The sequence below is a fragment of the Lytechinus pictus genome, unplaced genomic scaffold (genome assembly GCF_037042905.1).
Source record: "Lytechinus pictus isolate F3 Inbred unplaced genomic scaffold, Lp3.0 scaffold_19, whole genome shotgun sequence".
NCBI lineage: Eukaryota > Metazoa > Echinodermata > Echinoidea > Temnopleuroida > Toxopneustidae > Lytechinus > Lytechinus pictus.
In genome coordinates this window covers 11,072,512-11,098,041 of record NW_026974140.1, presented here as the reverse complement: position 1 = coordinate 11,098,041, position 25,530 = coordinate 11,072,512, and the positions used below count along the sequence as shown (strand labels likewise).

General features: G+C 39.1%; 1 protein-coding gene across 3 annotated transcripts; it reads right to left on the bottom strand.

The window, feature by feature from the left end:
- Nucleotides 1–158: 158 nt before the first annotated feature.
- On the bottom strand, nt 159–10,702 carry LOC129260907 (centrosomal protein of 135 kDa-like). Of its 3 annotated transcripts, XM_064114547.1 has the most exons (6): nt 10,614–10,679; nt 6,548–6,707; nt 5,493–5,680; nt 4,325–4,477; nt 3,738–3,897; nt 2,605–3,059 (listed from the first exon to the last, which is right to left on the bottom strand). In XM_064114547.1, the coding sequence occupies exons 3-6, from the start codon at nt 5,649–5,651 to the stop codon at nt 2,809–2,811; spliced, it is 723 nt and encodes a 240-aa protein (XP_063970617.1). In that variant the 5' UTR covers nt 5,652–5,680; nt 6,548–6,707; nt 10,614–10,679; the 3' UTR covers nt 2,605–2,808. The 3 variants fall into 3 exon arrangements, with proteins under 3 accessions (XP_054754886.2, XP_063970617.1, XP_054754885.2); XM_054898911.2 differs by lacking the exon at nt 6,548–6,707 and having other exon boundaries at nt 159–3,059; nt 10,614–10,702; XM_054898910.2 differs by lacking the exon at nt 10,614–10,679 and having other exon boundaries at nt 6,548–7,035.
- Between the last annotated feature and the right edge of the window lie 14,828 nt (nt 10,703–25,530).

The following is a 25,530-nucleotide window of genomic DNA, read 5'->3' as shown; positions in this document are numbered from 1 at the left end:
GTGTTACGGGCCCCAGATTATTCAAAACATATATGTCCTGTAAGTCAAACATATTTCTGTGTTCCTAAAAGAAATTACTTCTAAGGCAGAGTTACCTTATTTCATGTATGTTCCCTTGATAACAAAATAAGTCGCAGCAAAAATCTTACACATGAAATCAGTGATCAATCTTCTTTTTTATTCTTGGTCTTGGAGGACAAAATTTGAATAGACATTACTGAACTTGTCAACATATTTTGCTGAAAAACAAAGAAAACTTATGTGATATGACATGTTTATACAGACATAGGCCCTACATGTACACTCTTAAAAATATTGGGTAAAAATGCTCCATGAGGGTAATTATGTGTCCGACCAACATTGGGCATTTTTATTCATCCAACATGATGAAAATTTGCCCATTCTAAAGTAATTGCTGCTTATTTTTTAATCTTGCTTCCCGTATAGGGTAAAATACTGCTCCAAATTGATTGGACACATAATTACCCTCGTGCTGATTAAAATTTTACCCAATATATTTTACAGTGTACATGTAGCACGAGTACAATCATACTTATTTTACTTGCGCGTATATATGTACATTCATCTAAACTGTTACATAAATCATGAATAGCTTCAGAACTAATTACTCCTGTGAGAGGAAAACTTATTTCCACCAAAGAACTTCCTGAGAACATGGCTCCCCTCCCTCCACATGACAGACAATTTTCTGAGAGGAGAGCTTTTCCAGAGGGCCAACTTATCAGGAAAACACCACTGGTTGACAGGAGAATTGACCTCCTACATGTACTTCCATGGAAACTTTCAAACAATCTCAGGCTGTCAAATTATTAAGAGTAGACCTCCTACTCCCATGGAAACTTTCTTACAATCTCAGGCTCTCAAATTATTAAAGAGAAGACTTTCTTGATATAAACTGACAAATGAAATTTTTTTAAAGATATGATGGATGATATAGAAATTACAAAGCTCAGTCGGTAGAGCGGGGGATTCGTATTCCAGTGACCCGGATTTGATTCCCACTTGGTGTGCTAGTGCCCTTTGGTAAGGGAATTTAAAGGTGAATGAAACCTTTGGAACAAGATAGCTTGTATGAAAACAGAAAAATCAAAGAAACAGATCTACAAAAGTTTGAGAAAAATCAGACAAATAATGAGAAAGTTATGAGCATTTGAATATTGTGATCACTAATGCTATGGAGATCCTCATATTGGCAATGCGACATATATGTGTGTGATGTCACTTTTTAACAACTCTCCCCATTACTTTAGTATATTTTTCACTTAAACTGCCTCTTTTATCACATCTACAAGTAGATCATGTATTCTTTTTATAGGAGGGCATGTAAACAGATTTTTAAAGAATACATCGTGGATAAAGAGTTTGTATCACCATAAGAAAGAGCAAAAAGGAACATTTTGGTGGTAGTTTATGGTCCATCAAAGGGAAAGTTGTTCACATGTGACATCACACATCTTTGTTGCATTGCCAATGGGAGAATCTTCATGGCATTAGCGATTGCAATATTCAAATGCTCGTAACTTTCTCATTATTTGTCCGATTTTTCTCAAACTTTCGTTGATCTGTCTCTTGAATTTTTCTGTTTTCACACAAGCTATCTTGATCCAAAGGTTTCATTCTCCTTTAATCCTCAGTACCAGGTCATTCAAAGAGGACTTTAAGCCATTGGTCCTCTGGTTGCTTGCTTACATGCATTCATGCTTTCTTAGCAATCAGGTAAAAAAAAAATCACCAATTAAAAAATAATGAAATATGGTAGTCAATTATTAAACCATGCAGAGTGCAATGTGCATCACTATCAAAGAATTCAACTGTGATTGGCTCACAGAAGTGGTCTTTTTAGCAGGATGATATATTCAAGTCACAAACTAAAACTGAATTGAAATAAATGCATTTTGACCTCCCCACTGAGCACATAATTTTTGCACAGAACTAGATGTTACATTTGCATGATAAACAAGTGCCAAGCGATTGCTTCATGAAAAAGGCAATGTACGTACATTTAGAACGAGGCTTTCTTTTTCCCCTGCACAATGACAATCCATACAAATAATAAAAACAAATTCATAGCTAAACTTCAGAACAGATTAAACTGTTTTTCTGTTAATCTTCTCATCCAGCTCTCTCAAAAATCATGATTTGAAATTAGAGTAAAATATTTGTGTTTTGGTACATTAATTTTGAAGTCTGAACACTTTACATAACCATGGGAGCATTTCATCAACATAAATTTGTCATCAGACCAGTCGTCAGATCAGACAACTTCCCTTGGTTTGATTGGCTGAGAAGCAAAGGTATCTGCTTGTTACTACAGTAACTGTCAGATAATGAAAGTTCATCATGGCTGACAAGTACTCATTGCCCAAAATTTACCAAAGTATTGTTACAAAAACAGGGTTTCTATGGGTATGAATTATGTATAATCTTACTTTATATCTGATTTGTTTAATAGATTTAATGAATTATTGCAAGTACAAACCATTTCGAGATATTTCCAGGTACTGTACATGTACCTCTGACATTGTACATACTTGTCTTGACGTCTTCGAGCCTCGACCTTGATACTCACCACAAAAAAAAAAAATAACCCTGATGAAATCATCACCCATCCTACGTACATGTATGTGTATATGCATGATCCAAATCTGAATTGAGTTTGTTGAATGGTTTATATGTCAATGTGAGAATAAGAATGAGATAGGCGTAGATGAACAAATGACTAGACGAATGACCCTAAAACAAAATGCCTGCAGCAAACACCTTTGGTGGGTAGTGGCAATAGGCGACTCAAGAAAGAATGTAACTCACCTGTTTCCTAAGGCTCTTAATTGCTCTTTGGTCTGCTTCATGTTGGTCCCTCATACCATCAACCTCTCTCTGCATTATATCAAGCTTCTCATCAGCAACGTGAATAAGGTCAGCAACATAGGGATCATCCACTCCGGGAGAAGGGGTGGTGGGGTAGAAATCGGCCGGAGGGACAGAGCAATCAATATCCATACGTTGCCTTCTAAATGGAATGTTCTTCTTGCGGCCACCTTGGTAAAAAAAAAAAACAGAGGAATTCAAGTTAAAATTCTATTCTCCCGATTGCACCACTATCATGTAATGCATGTATTTAATTTCCTATTAACATCAGGTCTACGATCACCATAGGGCAATGATATCCTGCCTATCCTACGATTTCCTGAAGGTGGAGATTTTCGTACAGATTCAAGATCATCGAAGGGTCTATGAATTTGTTTTGAGCAAACTTGTATTTTTTATACCATTTGGTGGGACATGATGAATAACACCCACAACCCAAATTAGGTGGGAACTGGTCCCTATGGAGGCCCAAGATATGACCATCATTCAGCCCCATACAAAGTGTACGCATTATTGGACTGGTATGGTATGACATTTAGAACTAGGCCAATTATACATTGATTTTAGAGGGGCAATTATGTATTCATGAGTTCATATCCTGGAGCTCCATGCACTGATTTCCACCAAATTGCAATTTTGGAGGTATTTCACCATGCTCTACTGAAATATGGTATTAAAAATGTTGAAATGCAAAAGAAAAACATTTCACAATTTGGGTCTCTACATGTATGTAATCAAGCATAAAATCAGCCCTTATATCCAATACTTTACTGTGTATAACATTACCCAAGTATGACAAGAGTATTGAGTCAACCATTTTTGAAGCCACAAGCAACATGAAAGAATACCTGGAGTTTGAACCACAGCATGGAAATTTTTCTCTTGGAGGTCACCTATACGATCATTCTTTGCCTTGCATTCCTTCTCAATTGCTCGGACTTTGTGGACATACTGTGAATTCAGAAAGCGCAGATCTGCATTCTCATGCTCAAGTTTCCTTATCGTGCTCTGAAAATGGAAAGAAGTCAAAATATGAATTTATATCAAAATATAAATTCAAAATCAAGCCTACCTATACAACATCATATGAATTATACAATTTGATAATAAGCAAGATCTTCATCTGATCAAAATCAGTTTCAAGAATGACAATCCTTATGTTCAGGGAGGAATCAAACGAAGAAATTGAAATGATTCGTGAGTGGGTGATACAATCTGCCTGTACAATCAGTTCCATCCTTTTCATACCTAACAAGATGAGCATATTCAAACAAATCTGTTGAAAAGTAATATGTCTGCAGTGTGCTCGAGTGATTTACTATTTTCATTCAAATCAACTTTTTGGCTGGATGGGGGGACTTCCCAATTAATTAAGACTGCTACTTGTAACTTAATTTCCTATAATATTTTGAATTGTGTGATCAAACTACGATACCTTGTGGTCTTTGGATCTAGCATCAAACTCATCTTTTAGCCGGATATGTTGTGAGTGTAGCTCATTATTCTCCCGGTGTAGCTTTGCGTTCTCGCTGCGATATGGCTCAATCTGATCCTCCCAATTCCCCTTTTCTCTTACACTCTTGTTTGCCTAAAATCAATGAATGTCAAAGGTTTTGTGGATGTAGATGCCACAGGTCAAATATATCTTTTGAAATTGGATGTGCACTTACTGCATAGATAAAAATGCATCATGTGCATGGATATTCAGCTATTGACTGTTTAAGCTCCATACAACATTGGATAAGCTTTAATATTGCAGTAAATGGGAATTTTCCAGGGCCCTCAAAGCACTTCTGGGGAAAATTTGCCCGGAGCCCCCGTTTATTTTTTTTCCGTTTTGAAGTCAAGTATATCTTAGACATGGTCTAAGTCAGTTGTAAAATTATGAGAGAAGCTCCAAATGCTAAAATTATAATAACAGTGTATGTTTCTAAAATCATTTTTTTTTCTCAGCATAAATGAAGAAAAAAACTATGAGAGCTATTATTCAAAACAGTAATGAATGAACAGAATGAATTCTACTCTTTGAGATTTATGACACAATTAAAACAAAAAGTTAGGACCAGAGTTTAAATTAAAGCCAAGTTCAGAATAAGGAAATCTGTGGAGCAGGACATCTAAGTTGAAAGACTATAAAATGAGGGTCTTCAGGGTATTATAACTATAAAGGCCTTGTCTTACAAAGAGTTACGAATGATCCATTCAATTGTAACTCTATGGAAATCAATCAATGTCATAATTTTTTCTACAGGAAATTTGCACAATGTCCTTTGTAACCGGAGAGAAGCACAGTGAACTTTCAAGAAAACAATGAATGCATGAATATACATCATAGCTAGATAATACTTTGAACAAACATGCATAGTACTTTTTAGTAGATGTTGACGTTACTGGCCATCCATAGTTGCGATTGATTGGATCAATCGCAACTCTTTGTAAGACGGGGCCCTGATTTTAATGAAGAATTGTATTTGTTAATCATTATCATGCAAACCAACTGCATAATCAACTGCTAACTTTTGCAGACTGTGTAACTTACTAAAGGACCCAGAAAATTCAAATCTTTATCTTGATGGTTTCTCCTGATAAAGAAAATATGTTACCTGTAACTTGGCATTCTTTAGACTTTCTGTAGTGTGAATCAGGTCACTAAACAGCTTCTCGACAAGAGGCACAGACTCTATACCCAAGGCCTGGCGGTAGCCTAGCTGATCTAGCCTCTTCCGTAGCGCAGTGTACTTTCTCTCAGGTGCGGTCGTCATTGCAGCTTGTCTCGCTCATCTCAACATTCCTAAATAAAATAATAAAATATAAGCAAAGGAAAATGCTCAGAGTAAAGAAATCCTAAAGATATTAATGCCAGGTGTGGTGACGATTTCAAAATGAGTTTATACGGAATAAGATCCCATTCTCATTAGTCCTAAAACTAGTTTAGTAAAAACCAGTTTAGTGGAAACTAGTTTAATGTGTAAAGGAACACTGGAAGCCTTCCAAACCACTTTGGAAAACCACCTCGCGATGAGGTTTACACGACCGCTTTGCCTCATTTACTAGTTTAAGGGTAGGTGAGCACACAACATATCTTTGCACATTTTGTTTGGTGCGCTACTCCACACACTGTGTAGAATGGCTACACGAAACAAGTCACCCCAATGAGAGTGTTCCTGTATTGAAAAGACCGCTTTACATGGTGTTTAAAAACCACCTTTGGGTGATCAGATGGGAACGCTAGCAAAGCTATCCTCCGAAATGGCTTCCTGAACCAGTTTCCATTCAACTAGTTATTAGGATTGCAATGACAATGGGTCTAACAATACACTTTCTAGAGAATATAATGACCATATTTAGTCTACAGTATTGTGGAATATTGCCATTCATTTCGTATTCGTAATTTTGGTTGATATTTTGTGAATTTTTATTACAATAATAATTATTTATAATTAAGTTTCAAATTTTATTATTTGTCAAATAATAATTTTTATCTATAAATTGTTCTTCAAAACGGCATTCGTAACAATGCTTATCAAAGCTACGTCATAAAAAAGCGGTGAAGGGTCAAGCCTATTGTATTTGTGGTGTTTACGAATGGATCAAGGGATCTACACGATCTGGTAAGAAACCTATCATTTTTCATATAAAAATAACAGTTTTTTCGTACCTTCATACGCATTAGGCTAGGCAGAGCCAGGGAGTCCAAAGAGACAGAGCCTACTCAGAGTCTCAGTCTCAGCCCAGACTCAGGATATCACATCAGGTACGGAAATGAAGGACTTCTCCTGTAGGTTTTCCGGTCTTTACTTCTGGTAATTGATGGTTATCTAGACAGTTTAAACTTGTGAAACTTTACGTGCGTTGAGAAATGGAGGTTTTAAATCTTTCCCCTCACCAAAATTTATCCAACAGATGTTTAAACCTTTCCACTGATTTAGCTTCCACTACTTCTGTAGGCAGTATGTTCCAGTCAGAAATTACTCTTTGACAAAAAAATTTACTCCTTCCAACCGAGATCGTCGTGTGAAAGGTTTGAACTTGTGCGCTCTATTGCTGAATGGATTGCTGGTGTGAAGAATGTGTCACTCGAGATCCCAAACTTTCCATTTAACAGTTTGTAAACAGTATTCATATCTCCTCTTCTATAAAACAGTGAGTTAAGGTTTAGTCTCTCTAGACGTCTCTCTAGACGTCGCTCATACGGTAAGCTCTGGAGACCGTTACAAGAAAGTTGTCAGCACTGACAAGACATCTTTCTCCAACAGTTACCATAGTAACAGTCAGAGGCCAGGGCTTCTAGGCCAATCAAAAGCAAGGACTTACATGTAACTGAAATAGTCAGCACTGACAATTTAGTCAGTGCTGACAACTTTCATGAAACACCCCCTCATAATGCGAGTAGCTCTCCTTTGCACCTTCTCTACTTTGTCTGCATCCATTTTTAATCTCACATGCCATAAAATGTTCCCATATTCCAGATGAGGTCGAACCAGAGTTACAAACAAAATTGGTAATATTTCAGAGGTTATTTGAGAAAAAGTCCTGTGTATTATTCCAAGTATTTGGTTATCTTTCAAAACAGCTGCTGAGACATGTTGGTGAAAATTGAGCTCTTCATCCATAACACCGAGATTTTTCTCCTGCTGACATGGTTCTAATTCATCTCCATTCATAGAATAAACACTTCTTGAATTGTTCTTTCCAATATGTAGAACCTTGCATTTTTAGTATTAAACTTGAGTTGCCAGGTTTCACTCCATTCGACAGCATGCGTAAGATCGGCTTGAAGAGTCTTTTTTGCTTAACATCAGAACTGACATCACCGATGATTTTGGTATCGTCGGCAAAAATATACACAGAATTATCCAAAATATTAGGTAAATAATTTATAAAGATGAAAAAGACAATGGGTGATTTCAAGTTCAGTGTTTGGTGTTGAGAGCGTAAAAAGGCCGCTGAACCGAGCTCCAACACCAAGCTGGGTTCAGAGGAATGATACCGATTGCGTTATCGATAGCACATGACGTCCTGCCTCTGCGCTGCTAAATCATCTCAACTTCACGCGAGAAGTCTCAACGACGAAAATGAAATCGGAGAGAAATGCATTAAATTCTCATCGTACAGAATACCAATGTTTTAATTAATTCAAGAATTCGAAAGAGTGAACATTATTCTTCATCAAAATATATACAGCTCAAATGATTTGTACTCATCTTAACTGTAAAAGCTAATTTTACGGGGATATCTCATCGTGTTCGCCGCCTGTTCACGAGCTTGAGATTGCCAACACCAACACCGAACTTGAAATCGTGATTTTACCCAATCCCTGGGGGTTGGTGTTGGTGAATGGGGAAATTGCACGTAGATCGTCAACACCAGCCGCAGTGCTGGGTTCAGCAGATGACACTCAACACGAACTGCCGGAAATACGTCATATTTTCCGAGGTCAATCTCAGCCTCAGGCATTTCTTTTTCTTTAAAGTAATTGGTATAAAGATTCCCAATCCCTTTAATGTGATACCAAATATACCCATGTAGCACATGTATTTAAAGTTTTATACTATTAATCATTTCTGTGCTATGCTTGTCACGCAAATGTAACGATACAAGCTGTGTGGGCCCAACATAAAAACGCATGGCCACTTCCCTTTTTGTATAGCAGAGTTATGTTACCGACTTTCCAATCACTATAAAGCATGCCTTCATCAAATGACTTCTCAAAGATGATTTGTAGTGGAACAGAAATGGAACGAGCAGTTTCCTTCAACAGACTTGTATGCATTTCATCTGGACCTGGAGATTTGCTTCCATTCAGTTTAACTCTTTGCCCGCCACGGACGACTCGCGGCACATACAGCGGACTGCCAACGACGACTCAAGTCACAGTTCGCACAATGCATACGGAACGCATTTAATTGTAATTGTGTGCACACACATACAATAGCGACGCGTGTATTGCATTGTTTACGAATCTAGCTTTCGTGTTATAGCTTTCGCCGACGTTGTTTACATAGACATTTTTCGCGTAAAATTTAGTTTTTTTAACTGCTTTAGGATATATTTCGATGAGCTTTCAATAGCTTGCACTGCTTTCCTTGTAATAAAAGAATGATACAAAATACCACCTCCCTATAACAATAAGGGGATCAAAGTATCAATAGATGCGAAGTCTCCCAGGACGGGAAGTCTATTGAGAAGAAGCCAGGGACAATTTCAATAGAAGAGTTTAGTTCATTGTCAGTTTACTCTCTTTGAATGCCCCATTTCAATCCTAAACTGCTTAGCTCATAATGACCATAAAGACATGGATTTGGTATGTAATGAAAGCTAAAGAACACATCTTTTCAATGGACTAACTTAGAAATTTAACCTTCATTAGGAAGTATTGAATATAAGAGGTATAAAATACCCTCGTAAACGAAAAATTGGAAACAGAATGTAAAGTTGAAATTCTCAAAATCTATGATTTTATACATAGCAAAAATGATGCCATTGGCAAGAGTATTCATTTCTCTAAAACTTTGCTACACAATTTTTTTCAATACGACAAACCAGTAAAAAGTTATTGCGAGTTGAATATAAGACAGTGCACGCAAACCCCCTCTGAATGTGGCACCCCAAAATTAATGTGGCGCAGGGGGGATAGCGTACGTGGCGGGCAAAGAGTTAAGAACTTTCTTTTCTACCTTTTCTGTAGTAATAATTACATCTGATAGTGGTGGACCAGAGTATTATTGCCAATTTATATCTGGCATAATTAAAATACAAATTCTCATTGAGTTTTTTAACATGTTTTTATTTTTTAAATTTCTCCTCGTACACAGATGGCTCGCTATCGTGCAGCCACCATTAGGGGACTTACAATGCAAAATCCCACCGTCGGGGCTCTTCAATTTTTGTCTTTAACTCTTTGTGCGCTGGGCCACGAACCCCTCTGTGCTGAATTCTTTTCAGGGAGGGAAACAATGCATTGTTTGCTTGAGCGTGAAATGCGAAGTTCGCACGGCACCAAGTGTGCATACGTGCGAAGTACGCATGGAAAGGGTTAATGAATCAAACTTTTGAAAATTAACACGACCGAAATGCAAATTAATATTCCTTCTTGCGTGTCTTGGCATTAATTGCCAAAAAACGGGGAAAATCAAGTTAAAACTTAAAAAGGAACAAAAACAGTGACTTACCTCGGCTGTCGCGCAACTTCACTGCCCTGTTTTATCCAAACTTAATACACATAAACATATGGCCATTGAGTCCCCTGTACAGATCGCACTAGAACTTCTGTCTCTTTATTTGGTGAGTGAAGCCAACGGCCAACAAATTCAGCTGAACAACCAACATAACATTAACAGAGACCGAAGCTTTTGGTCTAGGGGAACTCTTTCCAACATGATATTCTTTAAAATTCAAGCTCCTCAGGCTAAACCACTATCGGTGATTAAACTTGTCTTTGTTTTTATTCAGATTGCTATTAAGGGCGCGCACGACGCGTCTTTCCAGAGTAATTTGATGAGCGGTGACAAGCAACATCCGATGCCTAGAGTTGGGGCGAGAAGAACCTTCAAAAGCCCGTTCTCTGTAACGGGCGGACAGACACATAAATAAATTAAGGCTTGGCGATTTGACACACCATTTTTCACACATTTTGCATACACTTTCATTACCTTAATTTGCCTCATCATATCACCGAGCTGGCATTACTTAATAATAAAAAAACGCCACGAATTTTTACTCACGCATTAAATCAGTCAGATTTCCTTGATTTGAAGCTTGTCATCGGCATCTCTCTTTCTCGTAAAATTTATGCTTTCGAATTATCCGCCGAATTAATTTGTCGATATGTAAACGCCATCTATCGGCAAACACGGTACAGTCCCTGAAATTGCCCCGTTTTAATCCCGGGGGGGGGGGGGGGCACACAGTATATAATGCATAGTGGGTATGTGCCGCGGAGGGGACCCCCATTTTTACACTCAAATTTCCGTTCCAAGGCATAGCATTTTTGTCTTATTGAGAAAAAGAACAAAGAAAGCCGCTCCAAAGCATAGCATTTTCTTCTTATCGAGAAAAAAGAAGAAAATCCGCTCCAAAGCTTCGCATATTTTTCATTACGCCGCTCCGGTCGCATTGATCTGCTACAATGAGCTGCAATTTTGGTGAAAAGCTGCCGCAGAGCGCTGTCCGACCATCGCCTCTGCGCGAGCGCACCCGGCGGAGGCCGCGCTAGCTGCATGCCCGTTCCATATAGGGATGCACTGCACACGCTGGCGATCCGTTCCAAGGACCCCCGTTTTCACAAACATTGGTAGTTCCGAAGCCGGTTCCGAGGACCCTCCTTTTTACAATAAGCCCGCTCCAAGGCCCCCGTTTTTTGTCTCGCCCGCGGCAAACTACTACCACTTTTTTGGTCGATTGCCCCCCCCCCCGGGGGGTTTTAATATATCAAAATATCAGCTTTGATTGTACTCACCGTGGTCATGTTTGCAAAAAGCCAGGATGTGCTTAGAATGTCCCATTTTCAGGTAGAAATAATTCAGACGAGATAGTACCAGGTAATAGTAGTAGTGTTAGTACAGGGGCAGATCCAGCTTTCGCAAATATGGGCCGGGGGCCCGATTTTTTTTTTCACCCATATTTTCCCCGATCAGCCGCTCAAAATTGATTTTTGTTTGTTTCTTGAAGGCCTGGGGTAGTCGTAACAGTAATAGCGCTATTCTTTTAAAACAACAATGATATATAATAATCCTATATGCCTTTTTTTTATATTGCGCAAGCGCGAGCTAAAATTTTTGAAAATTTCATGTACTTTGTTCTAAAAATTTGACATTTTGGGCAATGTTTCTGATCCTGAACAAGATGCTTATCTAACTAAGTTATTACTGCGAGCACGAAGCGCGAGCAGAAAGTATTAAATTCCAGCGTGATCGAAAAGGGACCTGCTCGGGAATGCAGTTAGCCATGAAGACAAAACATATTTCAACGACCAAATTATGTGTGCGCGAAGCGCGAGCTGAAATTTTTTGACGTTTTTACCTAAAAAATGTAATTCCATGAACTTTTTTAATCATGAACAGGATAGGTATATAACTAAACGCTTGATTCGAGCGGGAAAATTGTGTTTTAGACCTAAGAACGGGACACTCTATCCATGCTTTGTAAATCATTAAAACTGGGCAATTGGGTATTTTCCTCATAATGCGAGCGCGAAGCGCGAGCAGAAATTTCTGATATACTGATTTGAAACTGAATAATTCCAGCACGTTTTGAATAAAGAACAAGTTGCGTATCTCAATGAACATGCTTGCGCATATTTTATATTTACACCAAGAATCTGGACATTCTAAATACATGTACATTTTTATCATGAAAATCAATAATGCGAGCGCAAAGCGTTAGCTGAAGATATATGACATTCCGATCTGAAAAGGGTCAATTTAAGCACTATTTCAAGCACTGTGTAGGGAAATTGCGAAGTAGATATGGATTGCACTTAATAAATGATGCGAGAGCGAAGCGAGAGCTGATATTTTTTATTATAATTTCGACCTAGGACCGGGATATTCTAAGAACATTCTTCTTTATATGAAAATGATATCTACCTATTCCTCTTCCTAATCGCGAGATGGAACTTGTCGATATTCCATTCTAAAAAAGGGACACTTGGATTATATAGGAATTTGTAAAAATATTATTATCTTGTTTATTATTCTCATAAGCCTAATGAGAGCGCGAAATTTGTTGATATCAAGGCCTGAAAACTGGACACTTTAAGCACTTTCGTAATTATTAAATATGATGCATGGGTCACGAGTTGAAAATGTTCATTATAAACTGTCATGAAAAGGGAATTTTAAGAAGGTTGTTATAGAATTAATATAGAGGTATATATAACTCAAAGGGATATTTTTTTAACTTTATAGAATGCGCGAAGAAGATATAGGTACTTGACAAATAAAATATTAAATAATGCAAGCGCGCAGCGCAAGCTGAAAATGTTGATATTCATACCATAAAATGGACATTTTACGAAGCACCTTTTTTTCAAATTAATTTGTAAATCAAGCAAAATAATGAAAGCACGATGTCCGAGTTGAAAATGTTATGTATGTTGACTTCAAACTTGACATTTTAATCATATTGAGCAAGATATGTATCATCGATCAGGCAATGCGAGCGCGAAGCGCGAGCAAAAATGTAATATAGTGACATGAAAGATCTTTTTATTTCCCAAGTCTTCCCCTCTTCTTATTTTATTTAATCGTCATCCTCCTCTAATTATCCTTTTCTCTTTTTCCCCCTTCCCTTTTACTTTTTTTTATTCATTCCCCCCCTTTTTTTTTGCTCCGCCAATAGGGGGAGGGGCGGGCCTCCTGGCCCCCTGGATCCACCGCCGCCGTAGTAGTAGTAGTAGTAGAAGTAGTAGTAGTAATATAGTAGTAGTAGTAGTAGTAATGGTAGTAGTAGAAGAAGAAGACTCAGTGGTGTAAAAATGCAAGTGAACTTGCTTTTTCCTTCACTATCCATTTTCGCATACATTCGTAATTCCAACGCTTCGTTATTCCGAAGGTTCGAATATTCCAAAGGTTAGTTATTCCAAAGGTTCGAATATTCCAAAGGTTAGTTATTCCAAAGGTTCGAATATTCCAAAGGTTAGTTATTCCGAAGGTTCGTAATTTCGAAGGTTCGTTAGTCTGAAAACGAAGTAAGGTTCGTAATTCCGAAGGTTCGTTAGTCCGAAACGAAAAGAGCTTCGTAATTCCGAAGGTTCGTTAGTCCGAAAACGAAAAGAGGTTCGTAATTCCGAAGGTTCGTTAGTCCGAACACGAAATGAGGTTCGTTAATCCGAAAATGAAATAAGGTTCGTTCTTTGAAGTACTTATTATATTCAGGTCTCAAAATTTTCCTTTTCAGGTCTGATCCACATCTGTATAAATACACATACAAATTTAATGCGAAATACCCCTCCCCCCCCCCCTCATTCCGAAAAGCTGGCTACGATGGCTGCGGCTGGCTTTTTTTGCCCCAACCCGGCAAAAAAGGGGTCTTTATCACCCCTATTCTGGTCCAAACAATCACCCCCCCCCCACCGCGCAGAGCGATTTTTTTAAAGGTTTATAAGTGGTAAACATTAATCAAGAATTGATCTTTCAGTAGACATTTTGAACTTTTACAAAACAATTTCAAAATGCATCAACACGCCCCTATCGATATTTGATTTGATAACTTATATGATAATAATTCTGCTCTTATACTGGTTTTCGTTAATAGGTTAATAGTAGTTTTCTCGTTGAATACATTTATATTCTATTTGTTTGATATTCAATAGTCTGAATTTGTTTTAAAGTTGTACTTATTATAAACATGTTCAGTTTGATCCTTGTACCTTTGTATCATGTACATTTATTTATGTTTAAACCGTATAAATAAAATGAATAATAAAACAAATATTTGCAGGTCTAGCGATGAGAGAAATACATAAAACATGAACTAGCCTCATAAATAATCATCCCTTTGAGAGAATTCTGCGTACGTAAACGCCCCTGGTAACGATAGATCATCCCCTTCCAAAGGGGGCAGTGAAAGCGGGGGGGGGGGGGCAGGGGGCACTTCCACCCCCAACAAAAAAAAAATCCCCGTAGGAACGAAATACTATTTTTCCAAAATGGGAAATTCCCTTGTTTTTTCCAAAATGAACTGCGCCTTTATTTCGAAATGAAATACCCTTTTAAAGTATACATTTTAGATTAGAAAATCCGAATTTTTTGGTTATTGTTATCAGTTATTGTTTAGTAAGGTACTCACCGTTTATGGTTATAAAAAAGGCTTAGAATGTCCTGTTTTCAGGATTGCGCTTCGCACTCGCATTATTCAATGTATCCTATTCATGAGTCACTAAAGGCCGTCCTTAATAGGTTTCTTTTCTGGTCAGTATATTTCAGCTCGCACTTCGCGCTCGTGTTAATTCTTCAGTTAGATGCACATCTTTTCAATTATTGCAAAAACTGCTCATAATATTTTATTTTCATTTCTTATTGATATGTTCAATAGTTTGAGCTTGCAATTCACGCTCGCAACACCTCACAAGGATGCCATTTTAACAGTAATTGACCAAAAAACGGGTTTTATAACATCAGGTTTGAATTTTTTTCCAAACCGCTCGCTCGTTACACTCTCTCGCGAAAAATAAAGCCTAAATATATATCTAACCATTTTTCAATTCAATTCAATGTTTTATTCAATTCCAATAAAAATCAATACAGAGTATAGAATACAGTAATAACAAATACAATGTACAATAATAAGGCAAGAAAATGTAAAGTACATGTAAAACAAGTATTAAACAGATACAAATGACAATAAAAAGATACAATATTGGAATTAGGTGGTCATAAAAAGTTATCAAGGTTTGTCGAGATAACCACCCTTATATATAGAATAAAATAAGCCGATAAACCATAAGATATCATTTCAAAAAGGCTTCGCTCTTCTTTACTCTACTTTGCTCGGCTGCCCTTCTTTTATTTGCCTCCCCATCCTCATAAAAATTGAACAGCAACGGTGTTTCCCCCCCCCCCCTCCACCACGCGGTTACACTTCGTAATTCCGAAGGTTCGTAATTCCGAAGGTTCTTTATTCCGAAGGTTCGTAATTCCGAAACACGTAAATTGCCTATACCTCGATGTTCGTTAATCCGAAAACGTTAAAGGGTTCGTTAATCCGAACATTTGTGGCGCTATTCCGAAGGTTCGATAATCCGAAAACGAAATAAGGTTCGATGTTCCGAAGGTTCGTTAATCCGAAAACGAAATAAGGTTAGTTAATCATTTAGTTTTCGGACTAACGAACCTTCGGAATTACGAACCTCATTTCTTTTTCGGATTAACGAACCTTCGGAATAACAAACCTCATTTCGTTTTCGGACTAACGAACCTTCGGAATAACGAACCTTCGGAAATACGAACCTTCGGAATAACGAAGCTTCGGAATTACGAATGTATGCGCCACCACGCTTACCCGGCTTCGCCACCAATTATTTAATTTTTCGGATTAACGAACCTTCGGAATAAAGAACCTTATTTTGTTTTCGGATTAACGAACCTTCGGAATAAAGAACCTTATTTTGTTTTCAGATTAACGAACCTTCGGAACAACGAACCTTATTTCGTTTTCGGACTGACGAACATTCGGAATAACGCCACAAATGTTCGGATTAACGAACCGTTTTTCGTTTTCGGATTAGCGAACATCGAGGTATAGGCAATTTACGTGTTTCGGAATTACGAACCTTCGGAATAACGAACCTTCGGAATAACGAACCTTCGGAATAACGAATCTTCGGAATTACGGAGTGTAACTTTGATGAGATTTTGACATTTGAGAGTAGATAAGGAACAATATTTACAAAAACTTTTGTGAAATTTAAGAGATGTTCATGTTTTAAAACAGTGTCGGGGAAAAAAATATCCTTCCATATTAAAACACGTCATAGATCTATTCACAATGTGTAGACCATGGAGGTGCATGAATAAGATAAACATATTTCATCCACCTCAGAGGCTCAGACAGACTGACTTGTAAGAGTTAATTTTGTCTCATGTTCATGAATGAATTAAATAGTTCACTAAAACTGTAAAGACAGGACAGCGTGTACGCTTTTTGGGAGAGTACTTCTTCAAGCAAGCAAGCAAGACCTTTCCACAATCTGGCATACACCATAGAGGCACATAATCAGGGGACAGTGCAGTGGCGTACCTGGCATATTTCGTCAGGGGGGGGGGGGCAATCGACAAGGATGAGCAAGGTGGGGGGGGGGGAGGTGGTAGGCATGGACGTATATAGGCAAAAAAATTCAAGGGGGGCTGATAATCATTGCCCAAATACCAACTTCACAGTTTTTAATTTTCGAACGAGCGAAGCGAGCGATTTTTTTTTTCAATTATTATTTAGCCTTTTTACATGATGTGAAACGTGCAGAAATTATAAATTCGGTCATGAAATTACCAATACACGAGGATATTTGGGCACCTCGCAGTCCTCGTTGTCCTGCATTTTGCAGCGCACCCCCCATACACGTTTAGATGTGTAGGTCTGGCAGTGGCACTGAAGGTGGGAAAGGTTACCCAGGGGGTGCCCAATGAAACAGTCTGGATCTTGCTACTACTGATATTTGCTATCGGGCGATTGCACTTTATTGTCGAAATTAATTCTTTTTTTGTATATCATTCCAGAAATGAAATGTATTGGATCGTGATCGATATATTTCTTAGCAAGTGGTAATTGCAATGTTTATATTAAAATACTTCTTTTATTCCTCTTTAAAGGTGTTTACATTATGTTCCCAATTCTGCTCATTTGAAGACGTTATAGAAGAGGTATTTGACATTGAAATCAGTTAAAAATAATAATATAAAACTAATAATTGCGAGCGCGAAGCGCGAGCTAAATTTTTTCTAAAAAATTAGACCGAAAACGATTCATTTTGTGCACTTAATTATGAAAAGGATGGGTATCTTCCTTAATTAATTATGCGAGCGCGAAGCGCGAGCTAAAAATTTTTATATTCCTAACTGGACACTAGACATTTTAAGCAGTTACAGGATGGGTTTCTGAACAGTCGTGCGGGCGGGAAGCGCGAGCTAAAACTTTTGATATTCCGACTTAAGAACTGGACATTCTAAGGACTTTTAGTAACCATGATCAAAGTGGTTTCTAACTGAATAATTAATTGATGCGAGCGCGAAGAGCGAGCTGAAAATTTGAGATATTCCCCCTGAAAAGTGGACATTCTAACAATTAATTGGTGTGAGCGCGAAGCGCGAGCTAAATTTTTTTTTACATTTCGACCCGAAAACTTCATTTAATTATGAACCGGATGGAATTTTATGCAAGTGCGAAGCTCGAGCTGAAATTTTTGATATTCCGACCTAAGAACTTGTTATTCTAAGCAATTTTTGTAACCGTGAACAAATTGGTTTTTAATGATATATTTTTGATATTTTTTATATTCCGACCTGAAAACCGGACATTCTAAGCACTTTATTTAACCATGAACAGGATGGATATATCTCAAAAGTTATATATGAGCACGAAGCGCGAGCTGAAATTTTTGATATTCCGGCCTAAGAACTGGATATAATAAGCACTTTTTGTAACCGTGAACAAATTGGTTTCTAACTAATCAATTTATTGACGCGAGCGCGAAGTGCGAGCTGAAAATTTTTGATATTTCCACCTGAAAACTAGACATTTATTTTAGGTAACCAACTAAAAAAATTATGCGAGCGCTACGCGCGAATTTTTTATTGTTATAATTATGTTACCTAAAAGTTGTTCTTTAACTTTTTCATGTCCCTGGTCAGCCCAATCCGTCCTCACTATCGGTACAGAGAGCTCTAAAAGTCGCATTGCGTAAAAATCACAATTTACCGATAAAAGTGTACAGTTTAATTGACATTTACCGACAAAGATGGTGGAACTAAAAAACCGAATCAGTTGGAACAGCCCCGTGTGCCCGACATAATTTTTTTCCGACAGTCTGCAGTCCAGTTTTTGTTTTCCCCTTTCTCTTCAACTCTTTCTTCTTTATCCCCTTCCACCTTTTTTCTCTCTTTCCTTTTTCCTCTTCTTTTTCTTTCCCTTTTTTCGCTTCTTTTTTGTTGTTGCTTGTAACTCGACAGGGGGCAGTCTGCAAAACAAAATGGTTCCACACACAAAAAAAGAAAAGAAAACCAGAAGCGAAGGGAGAAACTCGATAGCAGGGAAATGAAGGCAAGGTGAAGAGATACCTGCATATACTGCATTTTGATTTAAATTCAGTAAACGCCCTTGAATCATTTGTGCGGGGGGGGGGAGCTAAACAAGTTGACTTTTCTAGTGAGGCCCGTACCCATGGACCTGGTAAGCGTATTTTTTTTAATATGTTATAATGTACATAATTATCACTGTACATCCGACAATCGCAAATCATTTACATAGTCTTTCACATATTCCAATAACATCCATCCTATAACGCGACTCAATCAAGCTCCGGCGCTCCGATACAGACGTGGTCGCAGGCGATACGTGATAACCTTAGTTTACACTAACTTGATATTAGCAGGGAGGGACATGGGTGTGGTTGGACTTGAAACTTCCAGGTTTTATGTCGAATCAAGTGTGCGCGCGCACGACCGCCCGTGTTTTGTATAAACAATTACAAGTCAGACAATAGAAATCAAATTTCACAGTCTTTTTCGTCCTGCCCCATGGCCCTGGGAAGCGGGGATTCTGGGGGTGAAGCACTCCCAATATTTAGGGGTGCTGCATGTGTTATTTTCCATAGGCAGTACCTCCTGGAAAGCTAGTGGTAGGTATGATAAATGACAGAAATGTAATGAAAATTAACGACGCTTTGTAGAACAAAATACATGAAATCCCCCCCAAACAAAAAGAGCTCGCGCTTCGCGCTCGAGTTATCTAATTATATATCTATGTTCTTTTATAAGAAGTGACTGTCATATATATATATATGTGTATATATATATATCCATATATATATATGTGTGTGTGTGGTGCCCTTAGAGGTGTGTGTGTGTGTGTGTGTGTAATTATGGAAAACTCAATTGTGTCCCCCACCTTTGAGGAGAGATTTCAGCACCCCCACTTAAAAAATCGTTCCCAGGTCCCTGCTAGTACCTTAGTGTTCAGTTCCGTTAGGAGGGAGGGAGGAGGGAAAATATTTTAATCCACATTTTTCCCGATCGGCCGCTAAAAGCTAACTAAAGGCTGAAGTTTTAAGTATATCGTAACTTAATTTTCTTAAGAACAAGATAAGGTATCTCATATAGCATATATAAATAATGCGAGCAAGACGCACGGGCTGATATTTGTAATGTACTGTCGTGAAATAGGACCTGTTAATTAGGACTGTTTGCAGTGGCTCATGAGTGGCTCACCAACTCACCCCCCCCCCCCCCAAAGAAAAAAAAAATAATAAATAAATAAAAATGCAAGAATGAAGCTCGAGCTTATTTTTTTATTCTGTCCTGAAAACTTGACGTTCTAAGCACTTTTTGTAACCATGATCAGGATTGGAATCGATAACTAAACAATAATGATGCGAGCGCTAAGCGCGAGGTTACCAAAAAAAAAGTGCACACCTAGTTACCAAACATGCGTTTAGCATTTCCATTTATTTGAATGCAGGATAAAAGAGCGCTGTCGATTAAATGCCTTGCTCATGGATATAGGTTCCACAGCCGGGTATCGATCTCCGGACTTTCCATGTATTGTCACGCGCCTTAGACCACTCGGCCACGGCACTCCATGAGCAGGTTACACATTTTGTTATTCCAACCTATACTCAGTCTATGCACATTTTAATAAAGAACAAAGTTTACGAGCGTGAAGCGCGAACTGAAATGAGACTGTAGCAGACTTAGAAATGGGATATTCTGAGCATTTTTTTACAGGATGGGTATCTGATTAAACAATATGCCAGCGCGAAGTGCAAGCAGAAAATTGTTGATATAAATTAGCATAATCAATTAATTAAAAATAAATTTGAATAATTTTGGTACAATATTGACAATCGAATTGTTGAGATTACGTTATGGGTGATGTGCGTATCAATTTTCGTCGCGATCACGCGATCAACGGCCGATATCTGAGGGAGGGGGACAGTCCCCCCGGCTATCCAATTTCAAAATAGCTCGAGCTAACATCCCGTGTTATCTTCTTGAGTAGAGCATTGTGTCACTTAAGGTAATGTAAGCGCGAAGCGCTAGAAAATTTCTTGCTTGTTTATGGTAACCTGATTTTTGTATTTTTTATTTTCCAATTATATCCGTCTTACATTATTTCGTTCTTTTCTTTTCTCCTTCTCTTTTTTCTTTTTTTCTCCCCCCCCTTTTTTTTTTTTGCTGTGGTGGAGGGGGGGGGGGTCCTCGGGACGCTTCCTGTCTACGGGCCTGGTACTATCTTATCTAAATTAAATTTATATCGACCTGAAAACAGGACATTCTGTGCACGTGCTTTTTGTAAACATGATCATGATGAGTACAATTGATGCAAGAGTTAAGCGCGAACTGATAATTTTTTTATAAACTGATTTGAAAAGGGGACAATTAAGCGCCTGTGTCAGAATCAATAAAGAGGTCATGCTTCTCAATAGAAAATGAATTCATCACGTTCATGCCGAAAGCGAGAGTTGAATTTTTGATCAAGACATTTTTTAAAGGATTTTGCAGTAACGACCCTAACTAAATTATGAATATTCCAAGGGCGAAGCTGAAATTTTCAAATAATTAAGTTCTAAGCACATCTGTTACCGTAATTGGGAGCATAGTGCGCAATGCCTCATGTATATATACTTGCGAAACTATCATCGTACGGTGCATCGCAGGTGACTACAGTTTTCATACTAATAATAACTGTTTTGGCAAAAACAGCTTTTTATGCAAGATAGGCATGATTTTCGAGCTGGGCTTAGCTTTAGCTGCAGCCGAGACCATCAATGTATGCGCATGCGCATATAACTCCATAACTTCATTCCTTAGCAATTTTTCCGGTTCACAATTACAACATATCTGTGTAGGCATCAAATAAGGGCTCATTGTCCATTAGAAACAAAGTGATTTAATTGAAGCTCAGGCAGGATCGACTGTTCCCTACCCTCACCCCCCCCCCCCCATTATGCTTGGATAGAGGCAGAAGATCGAAATCACGATAATTGATATTAAAAAAATAATGATAACATATAAATAATAATAATACAGATATACAAAATAGGAAGATACATGTAAGATTGTGGTGTGGCTGTGTACGGGACAAGTGGTCCTAGCAGCTTTATTGTGTTTGGGCACCTCCTCTCCTGTGCACCTGTTAAGGTGCAAAGTGCCATTACGGTTCCTTGGGGCCGGTATTATGCAGCTTTGTGAGGCATTGGCCCGTTTGCATTGTGAGTGGTGGCTGCAAATAATGCAGCAAGATATTGTGGTATCCCTGAATGGGATAAGTGCTGGGGGAAAAAATAATAATAAAAATAAAAATAAAATGGAAAATAATATGGGTAAATAAATAAGAAGTAAATAAATAATAATAAAAATAAAAAAATAAAAAAATAATGATGATAATAAAATAAATATATAAAAGACATGAAACAAATAGATGGCACAATAAGGGGATGAAAAGGCAATGATAGTGCCAGTGGCGCTGGAACAGGTATTGGGTAGTTCCAGCTGTTTGATGGGTGTCCTGGTATATCGGTATTGTTGCCAAGGGATGAAGTGTTACAACGACATGGTGGTTGTCAAAATAGGCAACAGGAGTTCGTTGCCGGGGAAACAGACCAGGATGGATGATTAAAAAAAAAAGGGGGAGGGGTGCGTCAGGGAAGGAGGGTGCCTGAACTGCTTCAATTTGGGGTTACTCTGAATGGCCATTATCCTAAATAACTCAATAGGCACACAGGTAACAGGCACGTACAAAAAAAAAAAAAAAAAAAAAATATGGATAGGCCTGCAGGCATGTTTTGTCTGTAGGGGTGTGTGTGTGGGTGTGTAAGTATTGATAGGCCTATGTGACATAAGTAAGGTATTTGATTAGACATGAACATAGCAAACTAAATGAATATATTAGGACTTAAGGATAGTAATAGAAGTAGTACTGAATTAAAAAAAAAAAAAAAAAAAAGGGGGGAACATAATTATGCAATAGAACATGTATAATATAAAAAAACAAAACAAAAACAGAACAAACAAACAGAAGAAATAGAAGTGAATAGGTAAGAAAAGGGGAAGTGTTAGGCTCCTTGCAAGTGCCAGTTTTGGTGGTTTCTTTTCTTTCGGTGTTTTCTCTTCAGAGGGCCAAGCAAAATGCCGAAGGCCATGCAAGGCCAGCCGGTCAGCAAAAAGGCGGGTCAACCCCTCATCCACACACTCTGCAGAGAAGCGGAGGAGCAGCGGGGAGCCAGCTACCGCGGACACCGATGCCGTGCCAACCCCGGCCTCCACTCGGACAACGAGAAAACGGGTCAACCCCTCCAACCCCTCGAAGGCACCATCAACTACAACCTTCCTGGCAGGTTCAGACAGGCAACCAGCGATGATGAGACAGGCTCAGCCTTTGACAACAGGATGCAAGAGTTAGCTCCTCTCTCCAATTCTCTTCAGTTAGCACATGAACTTGAGGTAGATCTGACGTCCCAGACTAATTCAGCAGTTTCTGAGGCTTTTGGTGCGTGCCCACCTATAAACGTCATCCCCGCAATGGCCGTTGCCCAGGGTAATGCCGTAACCCCTCCGCCATCAACTGCGTTCATTTCTACAGCTATTCCTTTGGCAAATCGAGTGCCCCCCAGAGTGTGGGAGAAAATCTTAGGAGATCAGTTCATAGAAATGGCACAGATCTTGGGTACAGATATGGCTGATGATGCCAACTGCAGATGACGCAGCGGGAAGGGGTTCCGGCTCTACAATGGGCAATGAAACAAACAAAAAAAACAGATCACGGTAGCGCAGTGGACAGACAGCTTTACGCTGTTTATGGCGGTCCGGTGCGAACGGAACCCGCAGGAGTCCAGTGTGCTATTGCAGTATTTGTCAACCATACGTAAGCTCGCAAAGCAAGGGGCGGACTGGGCATATTATGACACCAGGTTCCGGCAGCTTCGAGCAGCTGGGGCTGGTCGGCTGGAGGGCAATGGCATCAAATTGAGTGGGAGCTATGGCAAGAAGCCAGTTATAAGGACCAGCAAAGGTCAGTAAGAGGCAGGCCAAGCAGAGGAGGCTTTTGCTTCAACTATCAAAAGAGGGTGCCCTGTATATTACCTTGTAGATATCAGCATGCTTGTGAGAAATGCGGGGGCTCTCATCCAAGGGTTGACTGCCCAACGTTCACACCTCCGTTATCAGGTCAGCGACAGCAACCATATGCTTTTCAAAGATTTGGGGCCCCCCGATTTCGGTATTCTGCCCCCTTCCAAAGAGCTATCAAAGGCCCAAACAATAGTCCCTTCCAACAGTCACCAAACAATACCCCAGTCGGTCGACCGCGATTCGCGACAAACAGGCCTCGGTGGTAGTCCAGTCCGCCCCATGCATGTTCTTGCACAAATTATTCAAGGTTATAACCATGACAAACTACAATACTTAATAGATGGCTTTACGTCAGGTTTCCACTTACACATAAACATGACTCAGACAAAGTGTAGTGTTAAGAATTAACAATCTGCAAGGGAACAACCAGATATTGTGGATAATAAACTCCAAGCAGACATTTCTAAACAGCGCATAACAGGCCTATTTCCATTCCCTCCTTTGCCTTCTTTCCATGTCAGCCCAAAAGGACTCATTCGAAAGAAATCCCCTGGCTCTTACAGGCTTATACAACACTTGAGCTCCCGCCAAGGGACTTCCGTGAATGACAGCATCGCTTCACAGCACACGTCGGTTCATTATGCTATAGAGGCAGTACGGCATATTATTCAGTTAGGTAAGCATTCTTTCATGGCGAAGACCGACATAGAGTCTGCTTTTCGCATAGTGCCGGTCCACCCAGACTAGCATTGCTATTTGGGTATGCAGTGGAAGGGTGCTTTTTACTATGATACATGCCTGCCTATGGGACTAGCTGAAAGCTGTAAGATTTTCGAAGAACTAAGTACAGCTATTGAATGGGCGGCATACAAGAAACTGGATGCTTCAGCTGTCGTACATGTTTTGGACGATTTCCTGTTTATCGAGCAAACACAAGCTCGTTGCGAGCAAATACTTCAGGACTTCAAAAACATGCGCGAAGCAGCTGGTATTCCACTCGCAGCTGGAAAAACAATTGGCCCGGGGCAGGACATGCAATTTTTAGGTATTACATTAGACACCAACCATATGGAAGCTCGTCTGCCGGAAGACTAGCTCCAGCGCTGTGAAGAGTTGCTGCAATTCCATCGTACTAAAAAGAAAATTACACTGCAGAATCTGCAGTCCCTTATAGGCACGTTGCAATTTGTTACATCTGTTATTCCAGCAGGAAAACGTTTTGTAAGACGCCTAATAGATAGAACAATGGGAATAACTAGAAAAAATAACAAAATCCGGCTGACAGTGGGCGCAAGGGAGGACATGGACATGTGGCTAAAATTCCTCAGGGAGTATAAAGGCAAGACTTTCTTCTTATCATGAGTGGTTGAGCAGTACTCATCTTAATATGTACACTGATGCATCATCACTCCATGGTTACGCTGCTATTTTGGGAGATAAATGGTTCTTTGGGAAATGGCAACACGCAGCAAAACAATGTCATATTAACGAGTTGGAGCTCTATCCGATTTTTGCAGTAATCACATGGGGGAAATTACTAGCCAACTACTGCATCTCCTTCAATACAGATAATGAAGTTATTGTCCATGTGATCAATAAGCAAACTGCTCATAATGCATGCATCATGCACATGATCCGTATACTAGTGCTGTATACACTTACGCATAATATTTGTTTCGGGCAAAACACATTCCAGGTTTATTCAATAATCAGGCTGATGCTCTATCTCGCCTACAGGTCGCAAGCTTCAAAAGGATGCATCCGACAGCAGAGCCCGAGCCCACTTCGCTCCCAGCGGAAGCGCTTCAAACACATTTACTGCGGCCCTAATGGGCTTGCTCACACAATCGCTGTCAGG

Excerpts from the sequence above, each read along its gene's own strand:
- LOC129260907 (XM_054898911.2), bottom strand. The coding sequence starts at position 5,651 with ATGACGACCGCACCTGAGAGAAAGTACACTGCGCTACGGAAGAGGCTA. Across the intron at positions 4,478-5,492 it reads TAAAGAATGCCAAGTTACAG|GCAAACAAGAGTGTAAGAGA; the intron begins GTAACATATTTT and ends CATTGATTTTAG. Across the intron at positions 3,898-4,324 it reads CTAGATCCAAAGACCACAAG|AGCACGATAAGGAAACTTGA; the intron begins GTATCGTAGTTT and ends TTCCATTTTCAG.